Here is a 25,759-nt window from a genome sequence, read left to right as displayed (position 1 = left end):
AAGAAAAACAAAAACCCCCTATTATCAAGCATTATTATTCATTCACTGGATAAAAACAAGATCTGAAGATCCTTGGTGGTGTGATTTTACTTTAAAATGTTATGCCTTTTTATGTGTCTGAATGCACTACCTATATAGCTTTGTATCTTTGGCAGTTTTCTTGAACTCTGATTGCTTATCATTTGTAAGAATTTATTAAGCTATGGTCAGTCAGTATTTCAGTAGATCTTCCAAATAAAAATATATCCTACAAGAAATGAAAGAAGGCTTTTTGTTTAAGGTTTGTTGGTTTTGTGGTGGAGGCCACAAACTCAGGGCTCTGCGAAAGGATTATAGACCAATTCTCATTTGAACAACATACCTTCTCCAACCCCAGTGGGCGATAGGGAGTGACTAAAGTTCCTCTCCTCTTGAATGGTACTTGCTAGCTAACTGACATCCTTAAAAAGGCAGTGAAAACCAAGCTTCTCTTTAAAGAGAAAAATATATAAAATTTCTCTTCAAGAACATTTTCTACATAAAATCTTTCACCAAGCCATAATTCTCATGCTGAAAGCAAGCATGCAAAAGCCCTAACGGGGTTAGTTTGGACTGGTCATTACTATTAAAGTTCCCAAACGTTCTGTATAGATGATAAAAAGACAAACCAAAACAAAAAACCCACTGTAAATGATTCCTTAAGAAGATTTCTTCTCAACACAAAAAAAGGGCTTTACAAAAATCTAAAGACTGCAAAATACGTTCTCTTCCTGATGACCCTACTTACAACCAGATTGTAGGCACGGACAGTTTTGTCTGCTGAGCAGGTGTAAAGCACACTCCCAAATATCTGAATAGCATTCACTGCGGCTTGGTGTCCCTCAAAACTTCCCTCCGTAGGTTCTTCATCCTCACCTGGCTCTGAAGACACTTCTGCAGAATGGAGAGTTATCAAAGCTGTGCTTTAACAATCAATGTTTTATTCACACAAACTTTGCATAAGTAATAAGACTATCCATACTATTGACTATCATCACATTTTGCAAAAAGGTCTGCAAGTAAAACCAACCAACCAAAAAAAATGTAATAGACCTCTAGCCCTTTAAGAGCAGGGGTGGTCAGGATGCCAGTTATGGGGCCTCAGTCCCTTTAAAGTCAGGGCTAAGAGTTGTAGTTCTCAGGTGGAGCACATGAATCACCAAGGGGTCATGTGGCTGCCTAATGAGCTATAAAAGCAGACAGCCTTCTCTCACTATGAGGTGATGCCCAGAAAGCACAAGATGTGATGAGAAATGTCTCCAAAATAGCCCAGAGAAGAAATCTGGAAATGAAGCTGGTAACAGGGCTTGACTTGGAAAGGCTAGTAGCAGAGAAATACAGGGCATAGAACAGCTTGCTGGGGAAGCTCATCAGAAGAGAGACAGGCAATAGTTCCTTGTGGGAACAGGAAAAGAAGGCTAGATAGGGATTGGCAGAGGGAGGTTTAAAGAGAACAGGGAAAAGGCCTACACAGACGTTTCCAGAAAGACCCTGGAAAGTAGTGGAGCAGAGCAGTCTTGGCTTAGACCTGGCCACTCTCCACAATTTAAGGACTGTGGCTGTAGCTCAGGGAAGGCGCAGGTGATTGAGCAACACACGTGCACCAAAAGGACTAATGGAGCCTAAGAAGAAGCTGCAAAGATTACTGAGCTCAGGGAAGGGGAAAAATCTGATATCTACCCCAGCAATCAGGGACAAGAACTGATAAACTCTTATGACCACTGAAGCCGCTGTTTGAATCCTGGGAGGAAGAAGGGCCTTGTCTGTATTTTAGCATTTGGACTGGTTTATCCCCAGAAGAGAGACTTTCTACATAGTCAAACAGTTGTTACGCAAGTTACCAAAATTCACCCCACCACTCAAAAGGGACTGTATCAGAAGGGAAACAGGCACAGTGCACCTAATGAAGAATAGGGTAAGTGATCCATGTTGATGATTGTTATGCAGCGTCTTCCACTCTTATTTTGAGTTTAAGTTCTGAAGAGCAAGAACAGCAATATTTTGCAAGCACATTTGGACTGTACTTTAATTCCAATTTCCAGAAGATATCCTATACCCATTTAACATAGTAAAGCACACCAATAATATACCTGAGGAGTTCTTTGAGCATCTCATTGGTGATATGGAAGGGAGAGTCTCAGCAACACTGTAAAATAAAGAGTAGAGAGAGATCTGACTTTGCTTGTTGGTATTCAGGAAAGGTAGCGAAATGTACTTAAGTAGAGAACTTCAGTGATACTCCAGAATAGGATATTTTATCAGAAGTATTGTAGGGAAAGTATAGAACTCCTCCGTGGGCTATGAAAGCACTCACAGCTAACAGCCCTATGCAATTTTCCTTTAAAAAAAAAAAAAAGTACTCCTCTCTGAAGGGGGCATTACTTTACTTACTGCAGAAGTTAGTATGGAACAGTGCATGAACACTGTTTTTGTATGCACATGGAGAAGAGATTCAGATAGTTAAACTAACAGCATGTACAGGCATAAATATTCATCTTTTCTCATTTCAGTGCTGGAAGCCTTGAGGAATGAGATTTGCTCCCACTTCGCCGTGTTTTAAGCTTTTCACACAAGGAAAAAATGGCCCTTGAATTAAAATTTTGGAAGATCTTTTTTATGTGAGAAATCTGTCCTGATCTAGTATAATCCCACTTTCCACCTCACCTTCTACTGATGCCATCCCTATAATTTGTGCCAATCTCACTGGTGGAGCTCACTTCATCATAACCAGAGCGAGATGCCTCCATTAAAGTTTGCTCCGAGGATCTCATGGTGTCCCTCTTAGATGGGCTGTCTGGTTTCTCATCTCCTGACTCTGATGAGTTGATGGCCACCACCTCAAACTGGGGGCTTGCAGTTTCTACTAATTCCAGAGAGGCATCACTCTCATTATCATCTCTGTTCCTCTCTACTTCATGAGTAGTACTCCCATCCTCCTGTCTTGGAAAGGTGGATGTAGTAACCTTTCCCGCTGTGGGCACCTTCCCACTCTTGACTTTCCTAATAGGTTTAGAGTCAACAACATCCTGTTCTGTGTCGCTGTTCTCAGGTACATGGGCTGCTCGCAAAGTTTTCTTCTTCCTTAGCTTTTTCCTTCTCTTTTTTCCTTTGTTCTCTGCAGAGACCAGAGTGGATTCTGCCAGATGTTCTGCTGGTAGTTTTGGATCTTTGTCCAAAGGTGTTTCTAAAGAGAGAGATTGATTTGCAACAGAGATGCTACACTGTTCTGGTAAGGTAATTTCAGTCAGGGTTTCAATCGCCCCTTTTTGTTTGTTGAGAGTAGATGGTGATAGTATGGTCCGCTCCTTATCTGTAGCAGGCTTGTGAATATCTTGATTAGTCTGTTGGAAACAAGTTGTCAGCTCTGACAGGGACATGATTGCTGAGATAACTGGGTACACAGAAGTTTTCTGGCTGAAATCTACTGAAGAAAAGAGATGAACAATGTGTTCACTTTGCACTAATTCATATTTATACATAAAACCCCCCTTGGTTTATTATTAATAAGCTGCAAGAATGATTACAATCTATTTGAAAATTTACATTCATAACATAGCTGTATGTTTAAAAGTAGAATATTTTCTGAATACTGGAAGAAGTGCACATACTTCCTGTGTTCATTATGCAAGCCCTGTCGGTTTCTTATTTCAAAGGAAGGACCATCAGCTATTAACACTTTTTTAAAAAGTGTCATTAGTACGTCAAGTGGAATTCACCTTAAGAACAAACTTACCCGGAAGCAAAGTGCACTTGCAACAGCTATTTAGACATTTTATTTTGGATCCCTGTAAGAATAGTTATGAAATTAAAAGACTTAAAGTTAGCTTAAGGAGATAATATATCTGCTTTATGGTTTGTGTTAGTACAGAAGAGGCCAGTCTGCTAGTAAAAGAAGGTCGTGAGAATAAGTAATATTATTTATTACTTACAGTGTGGGAAAGATGTATGGTTCAAAATAACTGATTAAGTGAAAAGCGGCAATAACAAGACAAAGAAACAGTCTTAAAAGAAAAAAGCATAAACCTTCCCACTGTTCTGCTGGTAAGCAAGGAGGTGGGGAGGAGATAAGAAAGGAAAAGCCTTGGAAGAAGGAAAGCAGAAAGGATAAACTGCTTCAAAATTGGGTTTTTAATAAAGCTAGCAAGTTTGCTGAAGTTTATAAAGAAAGCCATGAATCTGATGGTTCTTCATCAGACTCTACCAGATCATGCTGACACACACTAGGATGAGATAGTTTTCCCTAGCAACAAATACCCAGCTAGTGAAGCAAGAGGCTTCTTTCCTGGGACTAACCATACAACCCAGCTGTGGGCTCCAGATAAATAATAGGTGCAAGTGATTTTAGAGCTGCTCCATTTCTGAAACAGCACTGCAATCACTGCTGGGCATTACAGCTTTTGTCAGGCTTTAGTCCCTGATTGTGCAGCCATCACCGCACCCGCTCTACCATCTCCTACAGAAAAAGGTGGAGTGGGAATGGACGCCCCCAGCATACCCAGACAATGTATAAATTAAAAGAGGCTTTAGCACAAGCTCCAGTTCCTAGTACCCTACATTACACAAAACCTTTTGGATTGTTTGTAGCAACCAGGGACACAACTATTTCGCCCTTTGTTAACTCAGGATATCATGACAAAGAAGAAAGGATTTCTTATACTCCCAGGGTATTTAATGAAGTTGAAAAGCAGTATACTCCGTGTGGGGGAAAAAAAAAAAAAAAAAAAAAAAACCTTATTGGCTGTTTGGTGGGCTCTAACATTTTTAGATACCTGGTGGGGTAGGGATGCATAAAACTACCTTGTTCATACTCCCCTAAAGTATATTTTGTCTGGTAAAATCAAAAATGGTACAGTGTCTAGATCTAGACAAGTGACCTTTGCTGCTGGAAGACCACCAAACTGAAGTCTGTCTGCTCAAACACCGCTCACCCTTACTAACAGGAATGTTAATTGTGCTACTCCACTCGAGTGTCCTGGAGAAATTCTCTAAAAAGGGAGCCCTAACCCTTTTATGCCATGTGCAGAACACACACCTCTACCCTAATATAATGCAGTCCTCAGGAGCCAAAAAAAAATCTTACGTTATAGGTGAAACCACGTTATATCGAACTTGCTTTGGCATCAAGCATTTCTGTTATTAATAGTTACTTCCTGCCCCCTGACTGATCCCTCGGAACCCCCCCACTCCTTATCCCCTGACTACCCCTTCCAGAGACCCCCCCACCCCAAACACCCCTCCCAAGACCCCACCACCTATCTAAGCCCCCCTGCTCCTTATCCCCTGACCACCCCCTCTAGAGATCCCCCCATCCCTAATCACCCCCAGGACCCCACCCCCTACTCCCCTGCCTGCCCAGACCCCTATCCACATCCCCACTCCCCGACAAGCCCCTTGGACTCCCACACCCTATCCAACACCCCCATTTCTCACCGCCAGAACATCCGAACCATCCAACCCCCTCATCCCCTTACGGCCCCCCACTCCAAGACCCTCTGCCCCTTATCCAACCCCTCGGCCCTGGCCCAGCCCCCTTAACACACCACTCAGAGCAGTGTGTCGAAGCCAGACACGCTGATCCGCCGGAGCATGCTGCACTGCCCCCCCAAAACACTGCTTTACCACGTTGTAGCTGAATTCGTGTTATATCGGGTCACGTTATGTCGGGGTAGAGGTGTAATTTAAATTCTGAAGGGCTGTACGCTGAGGATATGACAATATATGTTATGGGGTTGTCCTATCACCAAAAAGGGACTGTAGTCACAGGATTTGCTGTTTGGGCTCTCCCCATTCAGGCTGAACCTGTGCAGTACAGATGTAAAAATGTTACTAAAGCTAACTTTAAAAAATTATATAATACATTGGTTGGGAAAAGTGTGTCTGTACATCTGGGTATAGTGCTTAGATTATCCACAGATACAAAGTTAGTTTTTTAAGTCATATGATACATAGAGTATAAAATCAGCAACAACCCAAATTTAGGTGAATAGATTTAATAATACAGTTTAGACATTAGAATCTGAATACTCTGGTACATCACTCATGAAAGATTGTACAGACAAAACATTCTGTGGGCACATCCACCACTGTAAGGAGTTTAGGACTAGTGGAGGGAGACAAACCAGCCTGTGCAGTGAATGACAGCTGGGATGGTAGACCATCTTGAGCCACATTTGAAGGGATGGAGGCATAGCCTTGCAAACTGATTCACCTGTGTACAAGTGGACATGTGGCCCTACATGCTCAGACACACCCGGATGGCTGTAGAAGGCTGAGACTGCAGACTGAGGAAGACATCAAATTGCCTGAAAGTGGTCGGTTGGTAAGCCCTAGATCTTGTGGAATCTAACAGGTACGCAATTAAAAAAAAAAAAAAAGTTGAGTGGGAGTCGAGATTGACTTTCTGGCATTTAGAATGAGGCCAAGATGGTCAAGCAAGCACAATGTGGTCCTGATGTGAGCAAGAACTTCCTCTCTGGATCTGCCCCATAGCAACCAGTCATCACTGAACAGAAAGAGGTGGATTCCTTTTCTCCTGAAATATGCAGTAAACATGACCAGGCACTTGGTGAAAACTCAGGAAGCAGAAAAGGCTGAATAGCAGGACCATGTATTGAAAATGGCACTCTCCTTCAACAAAGTGCAGGAACTTCCATGTGGCAAGTCTGCTGAACCACAGGAAGTAAGCAGGTCCAGAGCAGCGAACCAGTCATTCTGAGGTAATATGGGGAGGATAGTCAAAAAAAATAAAAATAAAATAAAATGGAACCTCATATGTGATGTTTGTTGAGGCTGCAAAGGTAGAGGATGGGTCCCAGCCTTCCCTTGAATTTGGGTACAGTAGACACTTGTTTGAAGCAAAACCTTGTAAGAGCAACCGCTGCTTATTAGCAACATTTCCTGCGGTCACATTTTCCTTACCGTGTATAGTCCACTTGGCAACAGCAATATAGCCACCACATAAGAGCAACATTTGTGATGTGACATCAGATGCTCCACTTACTTGCATACTGTAATAATCTAAATTATTTATTTGCTTAGTAGACGCTCTTAATCAGGACAACTTACAACATATACAAAGCATTACAGTTAAGTCCGAGTACAAAAAATGTTTACAAGTAAGAGCAAGAGGTTGTGTTTGTTGTCATAGTTGATGTTTGATTTTTTTAAAACAAAAATAAAACTGGATACTTTTCTGAGGTTAACTCAATTAATACCGCTTTCTTGATATAATATGGTGGTAGGCTACAAATGAACATTTAAAATGTACAGTATGTAAACTAATGCAATATTGTAGTAATAAGACATATATATTCTGCTACAATTATAGATTGTTAGTGTGTACTGTAGCTGTTTTACGGATCAGAAAAAGCAGACTGCCTTTAGTCAGACAACACTCCCCAAGACAGCAACAGGTGCTTAGGAGCAACATAGCAAAAGGGCACTGATATGTTGCTACTAATGAGCGTCTACTGTATCAGGAAGTACCGGGAGTAGAAGCCGTTCCAGTGGAACTTCCTCCACCACTCCCAATGCCAGCAGAGAGCTGACCTGCTTGGTGAGCAATACGTCGTGACAGGATCCCTGAAAAGAGATGGGGAGGATGCGTGGAGACTCTCTGACAGTGTGCAGGACCCAGCTGTTGGAAGTAATAGAGAGCACTGTAAAAAAGCACTGTAAAAAATGGGCCAGTCTGTCCCCAAAGGGGCAGGAGGATGAGGAGGAAGGAGCAATGGACTAGAACAGTGCTCTGGAACAAGGAGTCAAAATAGGCATTTAGAAGCCAAGGGAGGGTGTGTAGGCTGGCTGAAGCTTGAGCCTGACCAGGTTTCAGAGTAGCAGCCATGTTAGTCTGTATTCGCAAAAAGAAAAGGAGTACTTGTGGCACCTTAGAGACTAACAAATTTATTAGAGCATAAGCTTTCGTGAGCTACAGCTCACTTCATCGGATACATTTGGTGGAAAAAACAGAGGAGGATATCCTCCTCTGTTTTTTCCACCAAATGTATCCGATGAAGTGAGCTGTAGCTCACGAAAGCTTATGCTCTAATAAATTTGTTAGTCTCTAAGGTGCCACAAGTACTCCTTTTCTTTTTGAGCCTGACCACTTTCTCTTGTGGGATCTATCCCGCTTTTTAGGGTAGTCCTACTGCTCCAGGGAAAAGGGCTGCGCAAAAGTACACTGTGGACGATACTGCTGCTGCTGCTGGTGCTGAGCATCACAGTTTCGCCTCAGTTCAGGTGGGGCACTCCCCCGACAGATCTCAAGGTAGCCCTAGAATCTGTGAAGGAGTGAAGCATGTCATCGGTCTTGTCAGAGAACAGGTTTCGGCTGTCAAAAGGCAACTCCTCGATAGTCTGTTGAACATCAGGTGCAATGCTGGAATTTAGCAGCCAGGAAGCCCTCCTCATAGTGACCACAGAGACCATCACTCTGGCTGAAATACCTGCAATGTCAAGGGCAGACCTCAAGAATATTTTAGTCACCAAGGAGCTTTTCTTGACAAAAGCCCCAAAGTCCTCCTGTGAGACCTTGGGCAGCTGGTCTGCGAACCCAGACATAGCTGTCCAATTAAGGAATCGTATGTGGACAACAAGTTGGTTAAAAAGATTCACATCTGTAGAGACAAGGATATGTAGACTTTCCTGCCCTTAAGATCCCATCATGTAGAATCTCTGTCCTTAGAAGTAGACCCGAATCTGCCCTGCTATGCCCTGTTTCCCCACTAGGGAATTCAGGGCCAGATGTGAATAGAACCCCTCAGTTCCTTCAACTGGAACAAAACAGCACTTTTCCATGTGCTTATCCGCTGGCGGCATCAAGGCTGGTGTACTCCAAAGGGCTTCAGCCAATTTGAGAAGCACACTGATTGGGATAGCAACTCTGCCGGGGCAGATGACTGCAAAATGTCCACCACACTGTGGGGATCTCATGCAGAAACTCCACCTGGATGCCCAAGGGTGCAGCCACATGGCGCAAAAGGTCTTGATATGCCTTAAAGTCCTCCAGTATCAAAGGGAAGGATGTGCAGTAGTGCAGTCCCATCTGGAGACAAAAAAGCAGAGGCTCTTAACTGAGCCAAGGCCAGATCTTGTCCCAGGGATGATGTACCCAGATAAGAATACTCTGGAGGCTCCACAGGGAGAATGATGACTGATGTCTGCAGATACCAATGCAGATCTAGCAAGTGATTTTGCCTATGAAGGAGGTGAAGAGCAGGACCTCTGCGAATGAGGGGCAACCCACTGACTGCAAGGGGCCACTGATATGGACAGGGCACTGGTAGCCAGTAGGCACCTGGACAAGGACCTCCATCCCAACCAAGTGGTGGATGACAATCTTGGGGACTATAAATGGTCCATTAGTGATCCTTGGTGTTCATTGGATGTTGCAGAGTGGGAGGATGAAGACATCAACTTGGATGTAGAAGACTCTTGGGATCCCAGCGACAAGTGAAGAGCAAGACACAGGGAGCAAGTAGGTGATCCGTTCATCCGTTGCCCAGAACGATGCAGGAAGTGGTGCTTCTGATGGAGGCAATATCATTGGTACTGAACATGTCGGTGCCAAAGAGAGTATCTGTCCAGACTTGAATAGCGGCAGTGGCTGGGGAAAGCTGCCACGGAAGCACATTCGGCAGTGCCGAGATTCCTAGTACCAGGGTTCCCCATACAGATTCTGATACTGGCTCTACCCCCACTACTGGAAGGGGAGCATTGGGATATGGTACTCACAAACGAGGGTTCAGCATCTTGCTCTATTGGAGGGGCTAAGGTGGTGCAGCCCTGGAAAGATCTTGCATCAACAAAAGGCAGAGGTCTGTGGCTGCCTGGTATGCTGACGACATGGACACAGTCAGTACCAGCAACTGCATCAGTACCAGACTCAACTGACAGCAGAGACTGGAACCAAAGTAGATGGTACAAAATTTCTGCCCTTCCCACTCGGAACCGGGGAAGGGTTGGAGCTGCCTGCCAATGCCGGCCCTGTACTGGTCCACACTCTTCCTGGGAGAGGCAGAAGAGTCACCCCGAGACCTGGAGCGATCTCAGTTGGTCTTATGTGACCTTGTCCTTGGTGCAGTTGAGGAGGAATGGCTCCTCAACCTCTTTGGAGATGTGCCTGTTCCCAAAAGTGAAGTGGCCGCACTCAGAAAAAGAGGGTGATCGTTGGCTGGATGAGGACATTGGTACCAGATCAGGCCACATGGCCTGTTCAAGCAGGTGCTTCTTGAAGTGAAGGTCCTGGGCCACCTGAGTCCTTTTCTTGAATGATCCACAGATCGAACTATGCTCTTAGAGGTGGGCCTCACCAAGACAAAGCAGACACTGCATGTGGTGATTGCTGCTCGGGGTCGCTCCCCTACACAAAAGACAGTGTTTGAACCCCAGTGAGGGCATCACTAGAGGAAAAGCTACTAAAACTAACTAACGTGAACACTAAACTAATACAAACTACATACAATAAAAAACTAGGCTAAGACTGAACTACACAGAGCTCCAGCTCCACCCACAGGTGGTGAGAAGACACTGAGGAGAGCTGGGGAAATGCTGCCTCATATCAACAGGGGAGGGGCCAGAGCCATGAGTGCTGCCCCTCTATGGGTACTGCTAGGTAAAAATATCTGACTCCAGTGCGCTGGGCATGCACACACCTAAGTGGAATACATGTCTGCATCTACCCGAACAAACAATGTCACTGGATATCATATACAATTCTGCAAGTGGCCTGACAACAGGTGAAAACATGGTGAATATGAATCTCTATTTAAGGAATATATATAGGCTAGACATGAGGGGCATTATACATTTTGTGTTTGATTAAATTTTACAAGAAATGAGCATATCAATATGTACCCTTTTGGAAATCAAGGAGGGTAGGAATAAGGGTGCTACAAATACCATGCATAGAGAACGAAAAGCCAGAATGCTCCAGTGCGGAGGAAGACCCCAGTAATTTAGTAGTATTAAGGCCCCTCAAAGAAGTGTTGTACAATGATGTTCAATTTATTTATGTGCCAGTGTTACTGCACATACTGCAGTTATCTAATGGATTGTGCCCACTGGAGTTTGGTGAAATATGATTAAGAACTGTTGAAAGGAGTTTCTGGACACAAAATGCATAAGCCTGCCAAGGTGGGGCAGCAATGAAACACAAAGGAACTTCGTGGAAAAGGCATGGGATACGAGCTGTCTGGGATTGGTATGTCACTCTGAAACCAAGCTGAGAGAGACGTTTTGGGAACATGCCCAAGCATTTAAATAGAAGCTTGCAGAAAATTTACTGCATCCACTGAATAAGCAATACCAAGGACTCATTAAAGAAACTTTAATGATATATAATATACACATTATTGCTTTTAAAGGAAGTATGGGATTGTCTGTGTTCTAATGATAACGTGCAGTATGTGGGGGTTACCTGCTATATAAAAAGAAAAGGAGTACTTGTGGCACCTTAGAGACTAAAATTTATTAAATGTTACATAAGTGTTCGTGAGCTACAGCTTACTTCATCCAATGAAGTCGCTCACGAAAGCTTATGCTCAAATAAATTTGTTAGTCTCTAAGGTGCCACAAGTACTCCTTTTCTTTTTGCGAATACAGACTAACACGGCTGCTACTCTGAAACCTGCTATATAAAGTAAATGCAGCCTTAAATGATATGGAGCATGAAAACTTGCCCTTTTATCACCACAGAAAAAAGTTAAATTTGGTACGTACAAGAAAGATGGTATCAGTTGGTGCACGGTAAGAAAGTTAAAGGTCCAATATCTTGAAGTTAAATGTGAAACCACTGCAGCCCACATGGTGTAAAAGGAGTTTGTTTTCCCTCCTCAAATACTGTTGCAAGACAATGACAAGATCTGAAAAGCCCCAGACTTGTACTACTGTTTGCACCTGGGGGATAAACCTACACATGCAAGTTTAATGTCTTACAGACAGAATTGCTGGCATGGGGGCTTACAAGGTGGGGGACCAGTCTATAAATTGCTCAGTACAGTTGATGTGTGGAAATCTGGTAAAGTAAAAGCTACCTCTACTAAGAATGTATTGTGTGATGGATGAAGGGGACCACATCCGGTATGGACCCTGGGTATGTTATTTTAATTGTCCTATGTACTGTTTCACACCTGAATTTCATGTGGTGATAAATAAAAACATATCAGCTGCCAGTTTTTTCATAATGTAACTGAAACATAGGCAACATTTAAATTGCAGAAGGATGCTTTAAAGGCAGTACCTGAGTTTGGAAAATTCCATTCCTTCTTTAAGCTTGGATCTTAAAAGTTTAGTGGCCAGAACCTCTGAACACCTTGTTGAAAAAACAACAGGAAAGTGTAACAGGGAATTGGCTAGCCCCTCCTGGGGGGAACAAGTATTCAATTTGGGATTATAGCCATGGTAGAGACAGTCATTGCAATGTTGGTCATTTATCAATATAATTTAAATGCTTAATATAGTAAAACCTATATAGATATGCAGGTTTTAAGTTGGGGAATGTAGGGATAATTATGAAAATTTAATTAGCATAAGTATGGTTAAGAAAAATAATACATATTTGGTTTGTGACTGGTACAGAGACGGCCACTATCAGCAAGTAAAAGAAGGCTACGAGAATAAGTAATATTACTTAGTGTTGGAAAAATGCATGGTTCAAAAAGTAACTGATTAAATGAACAGCTGCAGTAACAAGACAAACTGTCCTAAAGAAAAACAAAAACCTTCCCACTGTTCTGTTGGTAAGCAAAGAGGGAGGAAAATAATAAGGATAACTGTTTCAAACTGGGTTTTTGCTAAAGCTAACAAGTTAGCTGAACGGTAGAGAGAACTTTCAGATTCATGGCTCTTTGTCAGACCCTACTTGATCATGCTTGGAGCACACCAGGATGAGACACTTTTCCCTAGGTCTGGTCTATTTGTAAGTATACTGATCATACGCTCATGAATACTTTATTGTACTGTGTGTAGTGACTGCTTATTTTTAGACAGTTAGGCATGTTTAGAGCAACTGTATAAAATACCATTTGACCTTTGGATTTAATAAAGGAATTTATGGTTAAATCAGAATCTGCTGGTCTCCAATATTAATAATGTCAAATACTATTAATTCCAACAATCCCTATTCATGCCACATGGGACAGGCTCTTGCCAGAAAGGAGAAGCTAACAGCATTACAAAAATATTTCTCTTTAGAAATCTCTTAGGAAAAAGATAAGTTGAATCTTCTGCAACCTTCCTGAAAAGTTGACAGTTTTCAGTCAGACAAGATGGTACACATGTGATTCTCTGGGATGACCCTTTAAATTATTCTACTTTAAATGTGCTCCAATTGGCCATCCCAGGCTTTCTAATTTTATAATTAAGGCTTCCCTTCAGGCAATTGCTGAGAAGAGAGCATATTTATCAAATTAATGAAAAGCTATTTTTCCGAGCAATTTAAGTTATTTTTGATCACTGCTGATATACAGGTGCATGCTCTTAGATCCACATCTAGGTAGAACAAATAAATATTTAAACAGTTGTGACCATATCAAATTAGAACATTGGGGTGGAAGGGATGCACGCAAACTGTTAATTCACATCCTAGATATAACTGGTAGAAACCAAGGTGCCTACTTCCATTCAACCACCCCAGTGGGGAAAAAACCTCAACTGGTTTTATCAGTGTTCTGATTCCCAGTGTTTTTTAAACTTCTGTCACTACATATTTAACATCATTGAAAGATTTTTTTAAATGAATCAATTAATTAATTATTATTAAACAAAAGCTGTTTTCTAATTTACACTGTGAACAAAAAACTGTAGCTATTTTAAAATGGGACTTGATGAAATCAAGGTGCTTGCTATCCCTATTAGGAAACTACAAGTCTTACAGAACTTTCTAAATAGGAGGTGAAGGGAGGTTGGAGAGAGGTGCATAGCCGAGTGGAATCAACTCATCTACATGTTAAAGAGACAAGGATGTGGAGTTGAATTTTGGGGGAATTTGGAACGCCAGATATAAATCTACCGAAAGGGGGCAAGATATCCTCTGGTGAATCTCTGTAAAATGGGTTAGCTCATTGCATTTTTTCTAGTGTTGAATTCACAAGGTGGCCGTTGCTCATTTTGTGTGTGTGTGATATATGAAAACTGATCAATACTGCAAACAGAAATTAAATTTGACTATCAAATACCAACCTACAGTTTAGACTTAATGTACCAAAAAAGAAAGTAGTAGGAAGCATACAACTGAATGGACGGAAGTTATGAAAACAATTCTTCTAAAGTTAAATGTAAGCATTGCAAAGAGTTTAGTAGCAAGATTCATGCTCATCTCAAAATGTAGAAAATTAGTTTAATCCAATTCTTTAACTTGAACTGTGCCACCAAACAAGCCATTGACGCTCATAATAGAAGCACGGAGTTCGAAAATTCTGCAAGAGAGACATCATGACATTGCAGTTGCAGCAATCAATCACTTAAGTCTCTGTCCCATACCCTTCAGCAGCTCCTCATCATCAGGTTCATGCAGGAGCAGTCCTCTGTTCATCTTTGATGCCCCATAAAATGACAAAAATCCCTAACTGCTTAAGCCATTAAAAATGGAAAGGCAAATACTTAAACTCGATAGGCAGTTGGCACCCTTGTTTTAGACTGAACACCACATTCAATGTAAAACAATATAAGCAATTTAAACTAACAACTGCAATACTTTGCCTTGGATATATTTTTTCTATACATCTTTAGATGTACAGGTCCTCTACTAAATGCTGCAAGTGAAAAAGTAAAAGGAAAATATAATGAATTAAATATATCCAGATTAATGCAACATAGTTGAACATAAATGTAATAGCTACAAGAATCCATACTAGGAAAAACTAATCTGAAACTGCAAAAAAATTAGACCATGGACTCTTCTGTTTTATATACAAAATTGTAAGCTTTACTTTGGACAATGTATGGTTTATGTTTGAGAAATAAATATGCTTATGAAGTACAACGTATAGTATGTTTAATTTAACAAAAAACCTTGTGGTTTTTTTCTACTTTTCTTTTAGTGAGATTTCCCTAGATTGGGAGAAGAAAGGTCATACACTGGTTAGGTGTGCGTTTCACCCTGGTCTAGCCCAGGTAGATACCGAGGGGTAAGATTTGCAGAAAAGTGCCTGCATTTCATGGGGGGGGGGGGGGGAAATGAGTGGGATTTAGGTTCCTTGGGCTTAAATCCCTTTAAAAGAAAGCTGGAGCTCGGGAACTTTTATGTAGCTCTTTTGTTTTAAAAATGTTATAAACAATTTATCACAATAATTCCAGATACACTCAAGATCTCAATTTTACAAACATGACCTTTATCCTGCTAGCACTTAAACACATGCTTAACTTTACTCATGTTAGCAGTCCCATTCATTTCAATAAAACCACCCATGCAAGTAAAATTAAGCATATATGTCGGCAGGATCAAGGCCATACAGAGAATAATGAAAAGAATTTAATACCACGCACAGTAATTCAGATTTTAAGCAATGGAAAGAGGGTAGTATTAATTATGCAACCTCTGAATCTAGTTATTAAATCCCACTTACAATTTAAGAGTAATGGAGGATTTTTTGTTTTTTTTAACCCCCTGTTAAGAAGATCCTTAATTTAGTTTGGCCAAAAGTGTGTTTAAATCTCTTGCTTAAGCAGTTTTTGCCCTGTGTAGGTGGCTACCAGTGCTATGCTGCTTCCAGTTAAAATACAGACTAGAAGCAAATACAATCTCACTAGCCACCATAATACTATATTATACACACACACACACACACACACACACACACACTCCCCCCCCCACCATTTTAAAGAAATTATTGCATGCAAGTCCTGGCCTTTTATTTTTTGTTTTGAAGCAGAAGTATAAGCCTTTAGTTTTAGAAGCTGTGATATGCATTTAAACCAAATCAATAAAACAATAAAACGTAACTTAAGTCTGTTACAAATTAAAGCTCCAATTCTGCAAAATAATTACCATGGTTGAAGTCAATGGGGGTTCACCCATGCAGAGTAGCTTACAGGTTTGAAGCCTAAATAACTTTTACTCTTTCAACAAAGTGGTTTTCCCCATTCTCACAAAACTAGTCTTTTAAAAGGAAGATAAATCAACATACCATCCTTCTGCTGCAGTTCTGCTTGTGGAGTGCACACAGAGCCATGGAGCACAGTATTCACACTTTCTCCTCCATGCTCTGGAGACATAGGTTCTTGTTTAATTTGCATGGATGAATCAGGAACAGTGCTGGCTGTGACAGTACCAGGGGTCTGGCACACAGATGGGGAACTCACTCGGAGAGAGGCTCCCAAGGGAGTACCAGAAGGGGATGTATGAGAGGAGAGACCTGAGGAAGTCTCCAGAAGGGGGAAGAATTGACCTGAAGGACGAAGAGCTAGATCAGCTGTTGTCACGGATCTGCTAATTCTTCTTTCATCTGAGATGCTGCAGGTGAGCTGTTCTGACCTCTCAGGAGGTTCATAGGTTTCTAGAGAGAAAGAAGGAGCAAATGCCCATATGTTAACTATTTGGGGAAGTTTGGTTTTAACAGTTCAAGAGGAAATAAACGGAGACAAGAAGGAAAACATTTCAATTAAGAGTTTGCTGGGCCTACTACATTACACTCTTGAAAAGCCTGGATCAGTCTGAATAGTAGAAAGCTTTACTGTGCAACACAGGAATGGCCTAACAAAACTGGCCATGGACGACTTACTAAGTTGTACCAACCTATCTTGAACTTTCATGAGCAAATTCTAAGTTAAACTGAATACAAGATCAGCACAGAAGCATGTGAACCCCCACAGAATGCCAGTGCTGCAATTTTGTTACATATCAGTACCTTGTAGCCCCTGCAGGATCTGAATTCTCTGACTCCTCAATGTGCTCATCTCCATTGTTATCTGTGGGGGGGGGGGGGAAGGGAGGAGAAAAAATGATTTAATCAGCCCTATCAAGCATAATTGAAGGCTGTTAATTTCTAGTTCAGACAGCTCAAAAAGCCTGCAGGTACCTGCTGTTTCAATACAAGGAATCGTTGAACTTCAACATAGGCTGCCTGCAGAGCAGCCCGAGCCTGCAAGAGGCGGTCATCCACACAGTGCAGTGACTTGTTCAACTCTTCTTCTCTGAGGGAAATAGACAACAACTGGTCTACCTGAGAACGCTCTGTAAGAGAAATAAGCACAATTTAGAGTGCAGCTCATGTTTTACAATTCATTTTAACAGGTCACTTTTGTGGAGACATCTTAGTAGACTTTTTTGTATCACAGCATTAAGCAATGAACTCATTAAATCTCATACAATGAGTTGGAAGTGTCAGTCAGTACTCCAACAGGAGGGGAAGCAGGATTGGAAGAACAGAAAGACTGTCAAAAGGCTGCAGGAGAATGCCATAGGCGAGGTATTTTTGGCCCTACTTCCCTGGAGCTTTTATGGGAGGAAGTCTCATTTGTCCTCCAGGCCTCCGCAACAGGGAACAAAGCAGATGCTTCACTTGACAGGCATCAGCTGCATCTGCTTCTTAGCAAGACAGACAAAGTGGCGGAAGTCTGACTCCTTATCAGGATAGGGATGATGATGATTATCTGAATCCCAAAATCCTGTAAGCAGAATTGGCTATCATCTCCCTGACATGACATGACAAGACCAAAAAAAAAAAAAAAAAAAGCACCCTTTTTTAGCTATATCGGTCGCAGCCATATCATGGAAACTGACAATCTTTTGAGGAATGCAGGTCAGTGGGAAGAACAAAATTTCTTGCTGGTAGGCTGCGATCATCATCCATTTGATGAAATCCACATTTACAATCAATTTGGTCTCAACATTCATGCGAGAAAAGTCTCATCTGCTTCTTACAGTTGAGAAAATTGTGGCAAAGTAAAATTAAGTGATATGCCCCAAAAATCACACCAGAAACATGCAAGACCAGGAATAGAACTCTGATATCCTGACTCCAAGTCATATGCCTTAACAAAGCCATCCTTCCACTCTGTGAGATAGAAAATGTCATTCAGGTGAAAATTCCAAAGGAACAGCAAAATGTTTTACAAAAATATTTCTTAATTTACCTTTTCCTAACACTCAGCCCAGTAACGCTTTTACTTCATTACACATTATATACAAAAGAAATATTAGAAAAGCTTAAAAAGTAGATCATAGGTCACACTTAAGAATGTGTGAGAGCAAGGAGAGACTAAGGAAGCCATCTTACACAATGAGGTGGAGTAGAACAAGAATACTCTCACTTTCTTGCTCTGCTCCCGACATTGCCTACCTGTCAATATCCAGTTACAGTTTGGCTGACATCTTCACAGGCACTCTTTTGTATGCCTTTAGTGAGCACAATGTCCCAGTCAGCCACAAGCACAGAACTGCAGTGTTCAGGATAAGCAGAGTATCACAGGCTTTGCAGTGTTCAGCCATGAAACTGGGGGCAGGGGACAAGGTGGAAGCCCAAACCAAAAATCACCATGAAGAGGAGAGAAGCCTCAAACCAACTTTTGTTAACAACCAAATGTTATCAAGGCAGCATTGGCATATACTCATAACCTCTTCATGCTGTGTCCTCCCACACACATCTGTTATCACTTACCTTTTTTGCCTTTAATTTTCCTTCTTTTATTCTTTGTTTCTAGACTTGGGATTTCAGGAGACGATCCCTCCTAAAAGTTATAAATAGAAAAGTTCATTCATTAAAGTTAGAACAATATAATTCAAACTTAAGTCTACATCCTACAAAAGTCTAGGGCTACAATAATAATTTAAATATCTACTATGTCTTTCCCAGGCAAGTCTAGATTATAGCCAGAGGAGAGAACATATGCAGATGAATTTTGTTGCAACACCATTCACTCATACTTTGTTGCCTCTTATCTCAAGAGAGAAAGGAGCTAAAAATAAATTTCCTGCTTCCACCGGAGACAATGAAATACTACAGCAGACAACCCTCTAGGTACTCAGTTGCCAAGTCTATCAAGTAGACTTGGCCAAGATGTTCTCCTTCATGTCTGTCTAATGTCATTTGCTGTGATAAGATCATTAATGGGGAAATAAGACTAGTTATAATCTAGAAAAGGATAAATACTATGCTAAATAAAGTTTCAGATGAAAGAGGGACATACACAGAAAGAGAGTCATTAGGCCCAAGACAGACACATGGTTAAAAAAAAAAGTGCATTTCTCTTTTTAAATGTTCAACCATAAAACCAGGCATTACCAGAAAACTGATTGTTCTACGGTTGCTTAACATTCCTAGTAGGTCCTGAAACATGATAAGCATTCTATTGAAGACACTCATTTCCAGAGGCAGGAGGCCAAGTCTAGATGTTCTGGGCAGTGGCAGTTTTCTATTCTTTAAACCACAGGAAATCTTAAAAAGAGCTAGAATTATCATGAAGGCATCTTCCATCCCACCCTGTCTTTTTTTTTTTTTTTTTTTTTTTTTAAAGTCAATTAAAAAACACACTGAATCTAAGAGGACAAAAAATATTTGCAATTATGTAGCACTGGATATCTATCCTGGGTCAAACCACCACAAAGGTCTTGTGAACACAATCCTTTCAGTAGAGATACTGTACAGAGGGAAACAAGATATGCCAAGAATCAGTGTGTTTGTCCTGGCCAATATTAGAGTTTGCCTATAAATATACAGTAACTCCTCGCCTAACATTATAGTTATGTTCCTGAAAAATGCTACTTTAACTGAAATGATGTTAAGCGAATCCAATTTCCCCATAAGAATTAATGTAAATGGGGGGGATGTTAGAAATTTCCCTGGAACCTTTCTCCAGACAAAAGACATACATATGCAGTATAAGTTTTAAATGCTTTTAAAACAATTTAATACTGTACTCACCAATGATGATTGTGAAGCTTGGTTGAGGGAGGGGTGTAGTGTGGTTGGGGCGTGGGGGTTTGCCCCGCTCCATCCAGTGCTCCTGCCGGAGAGCAGTGTTGGGGCATGGGGCCTTACCCCATTCTGCCCTGCTGGTGCTCCTGCTGGGTAGTGGGCTTGCCTGCTCTCCGGCTGCAATGCCAGGCACGTGGAGTGGGGTAAGCCCACATGCCCTGACCCCAATCTTGGCAGCGGTCCCCCAGGGCGGCCAGAGCAACCGTGGGCCCCCCAGGGCTCCCTCCCACCCCGGCTGCAGCCGGAGCAGCAGCACCCCCTCTTAAGATTCAATCGGGGTAGTTATGGTATAAGTCATTGACAGATCATGAGCCATAATTTTTTGTTTCTTGCCTGTGACCTGACCATGACTTACTAAAAATACCAATGATTAAATCCTAATCTAAATGACAACCAACAAGAGAAAGATTTCTATTGCTAATATCCTGAAGATGAGCAGAACTACACTTACTCCAGTTGCTCTTCTTTTCTTTCCAATTCCCTGGCTGTCATTCTGCTCAGTACCAGATGTACAGCTGCTGTCTGTAGCTGCATCTACCGAGTTTGATCCTGCAAGCAATGAAGCTCCATTTGAAGCCAAAATGTTTCCTTCCTCTGTGAGCTCTAATGCATTTTTGTTTTCAAGAAGTGATATTCTACATTCTGGACTCTCCTGATCTTGTTTTGTGGCAAATACTGTGAAGCTTGTAACATCAGAGGGAGTATGTAGGCTGTGTCTCCTTCCATTGATAGTAGTTTCAGTTCTTTCAGACATGAATGGTGATGAAGGGAGAGAGGATGTCTCTTGTTTGAAGTCAGCCACATTATCAGCACTTGTTTTATATATAGGTGCTATAAAATGTGAATGGCAGGCTGGAATGATTTGCTTTTGCTCACTTTCCTTTGTTGTGGCTTGGTCACTGAAGAAGCCATAAACAGAAGCAGTCCTGTCCACAACAACACTGCTTTCAGAGAGGCTGCGTTTCCTAGCTGATCCAGATGCTGCCATGGAAATCCCTTCCCACTGGAATCCTTCTAGGCCAGACAGCTCAGGTTCTTCACCCAAATCAAGACCTTCCTGTTCGTTCTGAACAAGGGGTACCATCTCTATGCCAAACCTAAAAAAACAAACAAAAAGCACTGTAAATGTATAATAGCAGAAGACAGGCACTGAAAGAAATCTTAAAAAAAAAAAAAAGTCTGTCTTAAATATATAGCCAGGTATACACTGATGGACTAAAAGATGACAACACTAGTGTTGTGCTGCCTTTTGTGTAATCTAAAAAGGAAGGACCCTTAGCTGCACAACTTCGCTATTGAGCTAGTGCTTAGCCACGATATTATTTTCAAACACAAACGCAGGATTTCCATTAGCTCTAGGGTAAAGTGAAGGTCAATTTGGCCCTCTTAGTTTGACGTCAGAAACCTGTACTGAAGTTCTTGTCGGAGTTGTAATGCAGCACACTACCCTCTTACACAGGGTAGATCTGAAACAGAATTTTAAAACAGAAAAGTAAACCTACTATAGTTTTCAGACAGTCATTACAGAATTACCTATTTCTACGACTGATGAGACAGTAAGATGTTGTGTTTACAAGACAGACTGAAAATACTTGTCTCCACATTAAGTTTAAAGGCAGTTTCAACGTATAAGATATTGAGAATCACTATCTGGATTTTTTTTTTAAATGTACAAATTGCTAATAATTAAAAAAATAGAATTACTACAGCAAGGGATGCATTCAACTTGCCTGTGACAATGTAAGTACTTCTCAGTATTTGATCTCATGCAAAAAAAATCAAGTAATGGTCTTGCAATACATTTAAAGTATTGTTCATATTATATCTATACATTTTTGTAGTTAACGTTAAAATACAAACTAATGCTACCAGTGTCATATGCACTGAATTGTTAGTCCCAAATTATGATCAGAATCAACGTGCGCGTGTGTCTCTTTACAGACACAGATAGACAAATATGGTACGGTAGAATTCATCTCTGCAGTTCTTCAAAAGTCAATCTTTTGAGTCTTGTGACTCAAATATAACAAGATCCATGTTTGAAAGTTAAAAGGTTACAAACCTTGGTAAACCCTTGCCAAGCTCCTGTTTCTTCTTTGTTACTTGCTGGATGACTTGTTCCCAGTTTATGTTTCTTCGGGATGCGCTAAGAATCTGCCTCAGGGTTGGTTTAAGTCCAGACTCCTTCTCAGTCTCATTCTTTCGATGACCACTAACATTTCGAATACGCCGCGCATTGTTGAGGTTGGGCTCAGGAAGATGTGCCCCAACTTTACTCTTCAAACTGATATGTCGTGTCAGATCTCTTTGGAGGGAAGCAGGGAGGCCAAGTTTACTTAATTCAGGAAGAAGAGGGCCTGAAGGTTGGCCACCACCTCCTTTTTGCAGCTCATGATCTAAACTGTTTTCAAAGCCTTCCATATCAAAATGATTTGATTTGATAGGATCTTCACCTTTCCCTTCCTGAGAGGTTTTCAGCTCATCACTTAAATTGTGTTGAAGGCTTGATGGGCTCACTGACTCCATTTGAAATTCAGAATCTTTTTGGTTATCAGTTATAATACTTGAATTGGGAGGTTTGCCTGATGCTTCTGTGTCACCTTCCTTTCTGGTGCTAGCATGTTCACACTCCTGAGGGTCACATGTTGAGCAAGTATTAATGAAAGGACTTAGCTTTTCAACGCTTGCTTCAGCCTTTTCACACTCTTCACTTACATCCTCCAATGTATCAGCTCTAGGCTCATTAGTCTTTGAAAAACCTTTCCTGGGTTCCTCTATATTCCGATCACCTCTTATATTACTCTCTGTATCTCTGTATGAACTTAAGTAAGAATTTTGCAGAGAAAGATTGGATTGCAACTCTTCTTTGGCTTTTCTTAGTTCTTCACTTAGGCTATCAATAGGCTGTCTCTGATTTCTGTCAAGCACATCTCTGCTGTCTCTTAAGCTACAAGCACTGCGCAACTTGGATACGTAAGAAGAGGAACGATTAGTTTCTAAGTTTAGTGCATTTGAATGGTTCTGGAGTTCTCCAGGGGAGGAAGATAATAGAAGCTTGACATTTTTCAAGAGATTCTTTGGGTCTTGCTTTTGGGAAGATAACTTCATGTCTGGAATAACCATGAGTGGGGATTTCAGTGATGGCATCCTGTTACTTCTGCCCTCCTCTTGGTCAGGTCTTCCTCCACTGGGGCAGTCTGCATTCACCTTGCAAGATTCAAGATGGTCAGCAGTGGCCTTGTCACAGGGGTGGTTTAAAAGGGTCTCTTCCCACGTTATGAGTTTTGGGAGGCTTGTAGTATCTATTTCAAGATCCATCCCTTTCATGGATGTCTCGAGGAAAGGTAGAGATACAGAATTTTTTTTCTCTGAAGTTTTAGAAACATTCTCTTCAGTCCATGGCTGCTGGTCTGTAGCTTTCTGGGAGGGGTAAGGAGTCCATCGATGAATTTTATCTTTGGAAGTGCTGCCACTCTTTCCATTCATCTTGGACATTTTACTCTCCGGTTGTTCAGAAATACCGAAATCCAGTGCCCCCACTGAAGGGAGTTTATCACTAGTAAAATCCAATTGGTCATTCGCCTGCCACTGCCGTGTATACCTTTCCTGGTTATATTTAATGGTTTTTTTTTTCCATGCAACACTCCCATCTTCTGTGTGGGAACTAGGATTTGCAGTCCTATTTTTTCCCAGTGGATGTGTGTCCCCTGTGCCACCAAAATTCCAGCCATTTGTACCCTGAGGATTGGATTTCCAGTTTCTTGCAGAGTTTTTAGAATGCCAAATAGAAAAGTCACCTGTTCCTTCAGAATGCCAGTTGGAATTTCTTCCTTTGACATCTTGATACCAGTTTGACATTTCTCCTCGTACATTCGGATGCCAAATACCTCCAGAATTCCCATGGTTATCATGTTGACCTGAAACGCCTGCAGAACCATTTTGATGCCATCCCGAGCATCCCCTGGGAACACTGAGGTGCCTGTCTGCTTTAGGGTTCTTTATGGAATGTGGGAATTTGCCTTGCCTAGGGTTCATAAAGCCATTGTTTTCCCATTTCCAGTCCTTCTTAGATGGGCCTTGATGGTGCCACAAGGATGAATCATAAGTTTCTCTGTCTTTATAAGCAGTTCTTTCTTCTCGCCTTCTCTGTGGTCTCCTATCATCGGATTCTATTTCTTGGTTTCTACAGCAAGCTTCAACTTGCCTAGAAGACATAAGGAAATATGTCTGTTCAGTGACTTAAAAGTATATCCCAATCTATCCCAGCTTTGTAAAAGAGGTAACAAGCCTCAAACTATTCAAAATGATCTAAAAATCTGCAAGAATAAATCTATACACATTCAGCCTTAGATGTAAAGCAGGCTGGTGGGTAACAATACTGCCACATAGGCTAGCAACTTCAGGTCGTTTGGCAGGACACTGGTTTCCCAAACTACTAATATCTGGAAGTGGCTATGCACTTTGCCTCTGAGGGAGAAAATATATAGTTCTTACTGCTTGCCTAATCCATTCTAGCAATGATGTCTGCTTATGACAGCCAACTTCTTTTGTTTTTTCCATAAAGCCTGCACAGAATGAAAACACTGACAATACCTCTCCAAAAAGCCCTTGCACATCTCTTGGGTACAGTTAAAACACAAAACAAACAAGCCAAAAAAAAAAATCCTTACAAACAAACAGTTTTACATTAAGACCACATGTGAAAAATGGCAAAATAAATCAGTATTGTAAGTGTCATCAAGTTATTTAAAAAAAAAAGTTTCATTCACGTAAGGTCCCTCCAAACAGTCAGTTATGCTGTCATTTGGATCATTTACTTATTTGTATTACATTATCACCTATATGCTTCAACCAAGATTGAGGTCACATTGTGCTAAGCACAGTATAAACACGTAAGAGATTTTAAGCACCTCAGGGAAGGGACAAAGGAAGGGGAGGGGGGGGAAAGATGCAGCATGGCCTCCGATTTTGGTTTGGGCCTCGAGGGGCTACTGTAATACAAATACAAAATACAAGGCATGCAATGGTTAGCAAGTTTCAGGTTAGTTTCATTTTTGGGGGGGGGGGGACTGTGGGGGTGTATTTTTCCCATTTGTAAATGTACACAAATGGGATGTATTGAGGTGTAAATATGGGTTCAGGAGGAAACGCAGGAAGTGATGAGTCAACAGGAAGAAAGAAAGGTGCAAAGACATTGAGGGAGGTCAAATGGGACACTTTCCCTGGCATTTCAAGAGTCACAGTTTATTAATAGGCAGAAAAAGTTGTAAGACGACTTTGGTAGGTTACAAAAATAGCTAACCAATACTTAGCCAAGTTGCTTGCAAAAAAGATGACATAAGATAGACAACTTCTTCCTTTCAAGTCCCATCACATGGCATTCTCAACCTATACCATGCTATTTAATCTGTAATTAATTGGATTTATCATCTTTTGGGGTCGGATTGGGGAAAAAGAGGTGGCCCTCTCCAAAGCTTCGCCCTTTGGTGGCACCAAAAACAAGATAGAACTCAGATTGCCCAGATCATAAACACGATTATACCTCTCTCATGTACTCTGATCAGCAGTGACATATTTTATAAGGTGGCGATTTAAATCATCATCATCATCAGGCTTTGTGGTCCAAACACCTCTGAAATAAATGGGACCAACTGATGTGTGTCAGTATTATTGCTTCATGATGTTTTTATCACTTAGCTTTCAAAACACGAACAGTATTTCTTTGTAACCTTAAGAGCTACAGACTTAATTTTCTAGTTAAAGCACTATCTTATTTAGCATCCATGAACTGCACCAATCTGATTCCTAATTCTCTTAAACTGGCATCA

At 41.3% G+C, this 25,759-nt stretch overlaps 1 protein-coding gene across 5 annotated transcripts in view; it reads right to left on the bottom strand.

Moving 5' to 3' along the window:
• The window catches only part of ZNF106 (zinc finger protein 106), a 73,076-nt gene that overhangs the window by 23,099 nt on the left and 24,218 nt on the right, over window positions 1-25,759 (bottom strand). For 4 of the 5 annotated variants that reach the window (XM_038405463.2, XM_043516704.1, XM_038405464.2 and 1 more), the window contains 9 exons: window positions 21,994-24,135; window positions 20,383-21,028; window positions 18,615-18,684; window positions 17,034-17,188; window positions 16,863-16,923; window positions 16,143-16,511; window positions 2,683-3,442; window positions 2,109-2,164; window positions 767-912 (listed from right to left, as the gene is read on the bottom strand). In XM_038405463.2, coding sequence (XP_038261391.1) covers window positions 767-912; window positions 2,109-2,164; window positions 2,683-3,442; window positions 16,143-16,511; window positions 16,863-16,923; window positions 17,034-17,188; window positions 18,615-18,684; window positions 20,383-21,028; window positions 21,994-24,135 — 4,405 coding nt within the window. The remainder of the gene's footprint in view (window positions 1-766; window positions 913-2,108; window positions 2,165-2,682; window positions 3,443-16,142; window positions 16,512-16,862; window positions 16,924-17,033; window positions 17,189-18,614; window positions 18,685-20,382; window positions 21,029-21,993; window positions 24,136-25,759) is intronic. The other variant, XM_038405465.2, reaches the window with a different exon arrangement.

This window comes from Dermochelys coriacea, chromosome 6, assembly GCF_009764565.3.
Source record: "Dermochelys coriacea isolate rDerCor1 chromosome 6, rDerCor1.pri.v4, whole genome shotgun sequence".
Lineage (NCBI taxonomy): Eukaryota > Metazoa > Chordata > Testudines > Dermochelyidae > Dermochelys > Dermochelys coriacea.
This window is presented reverse-complemented; position numbering and strand designations above follow the sequence as displayed.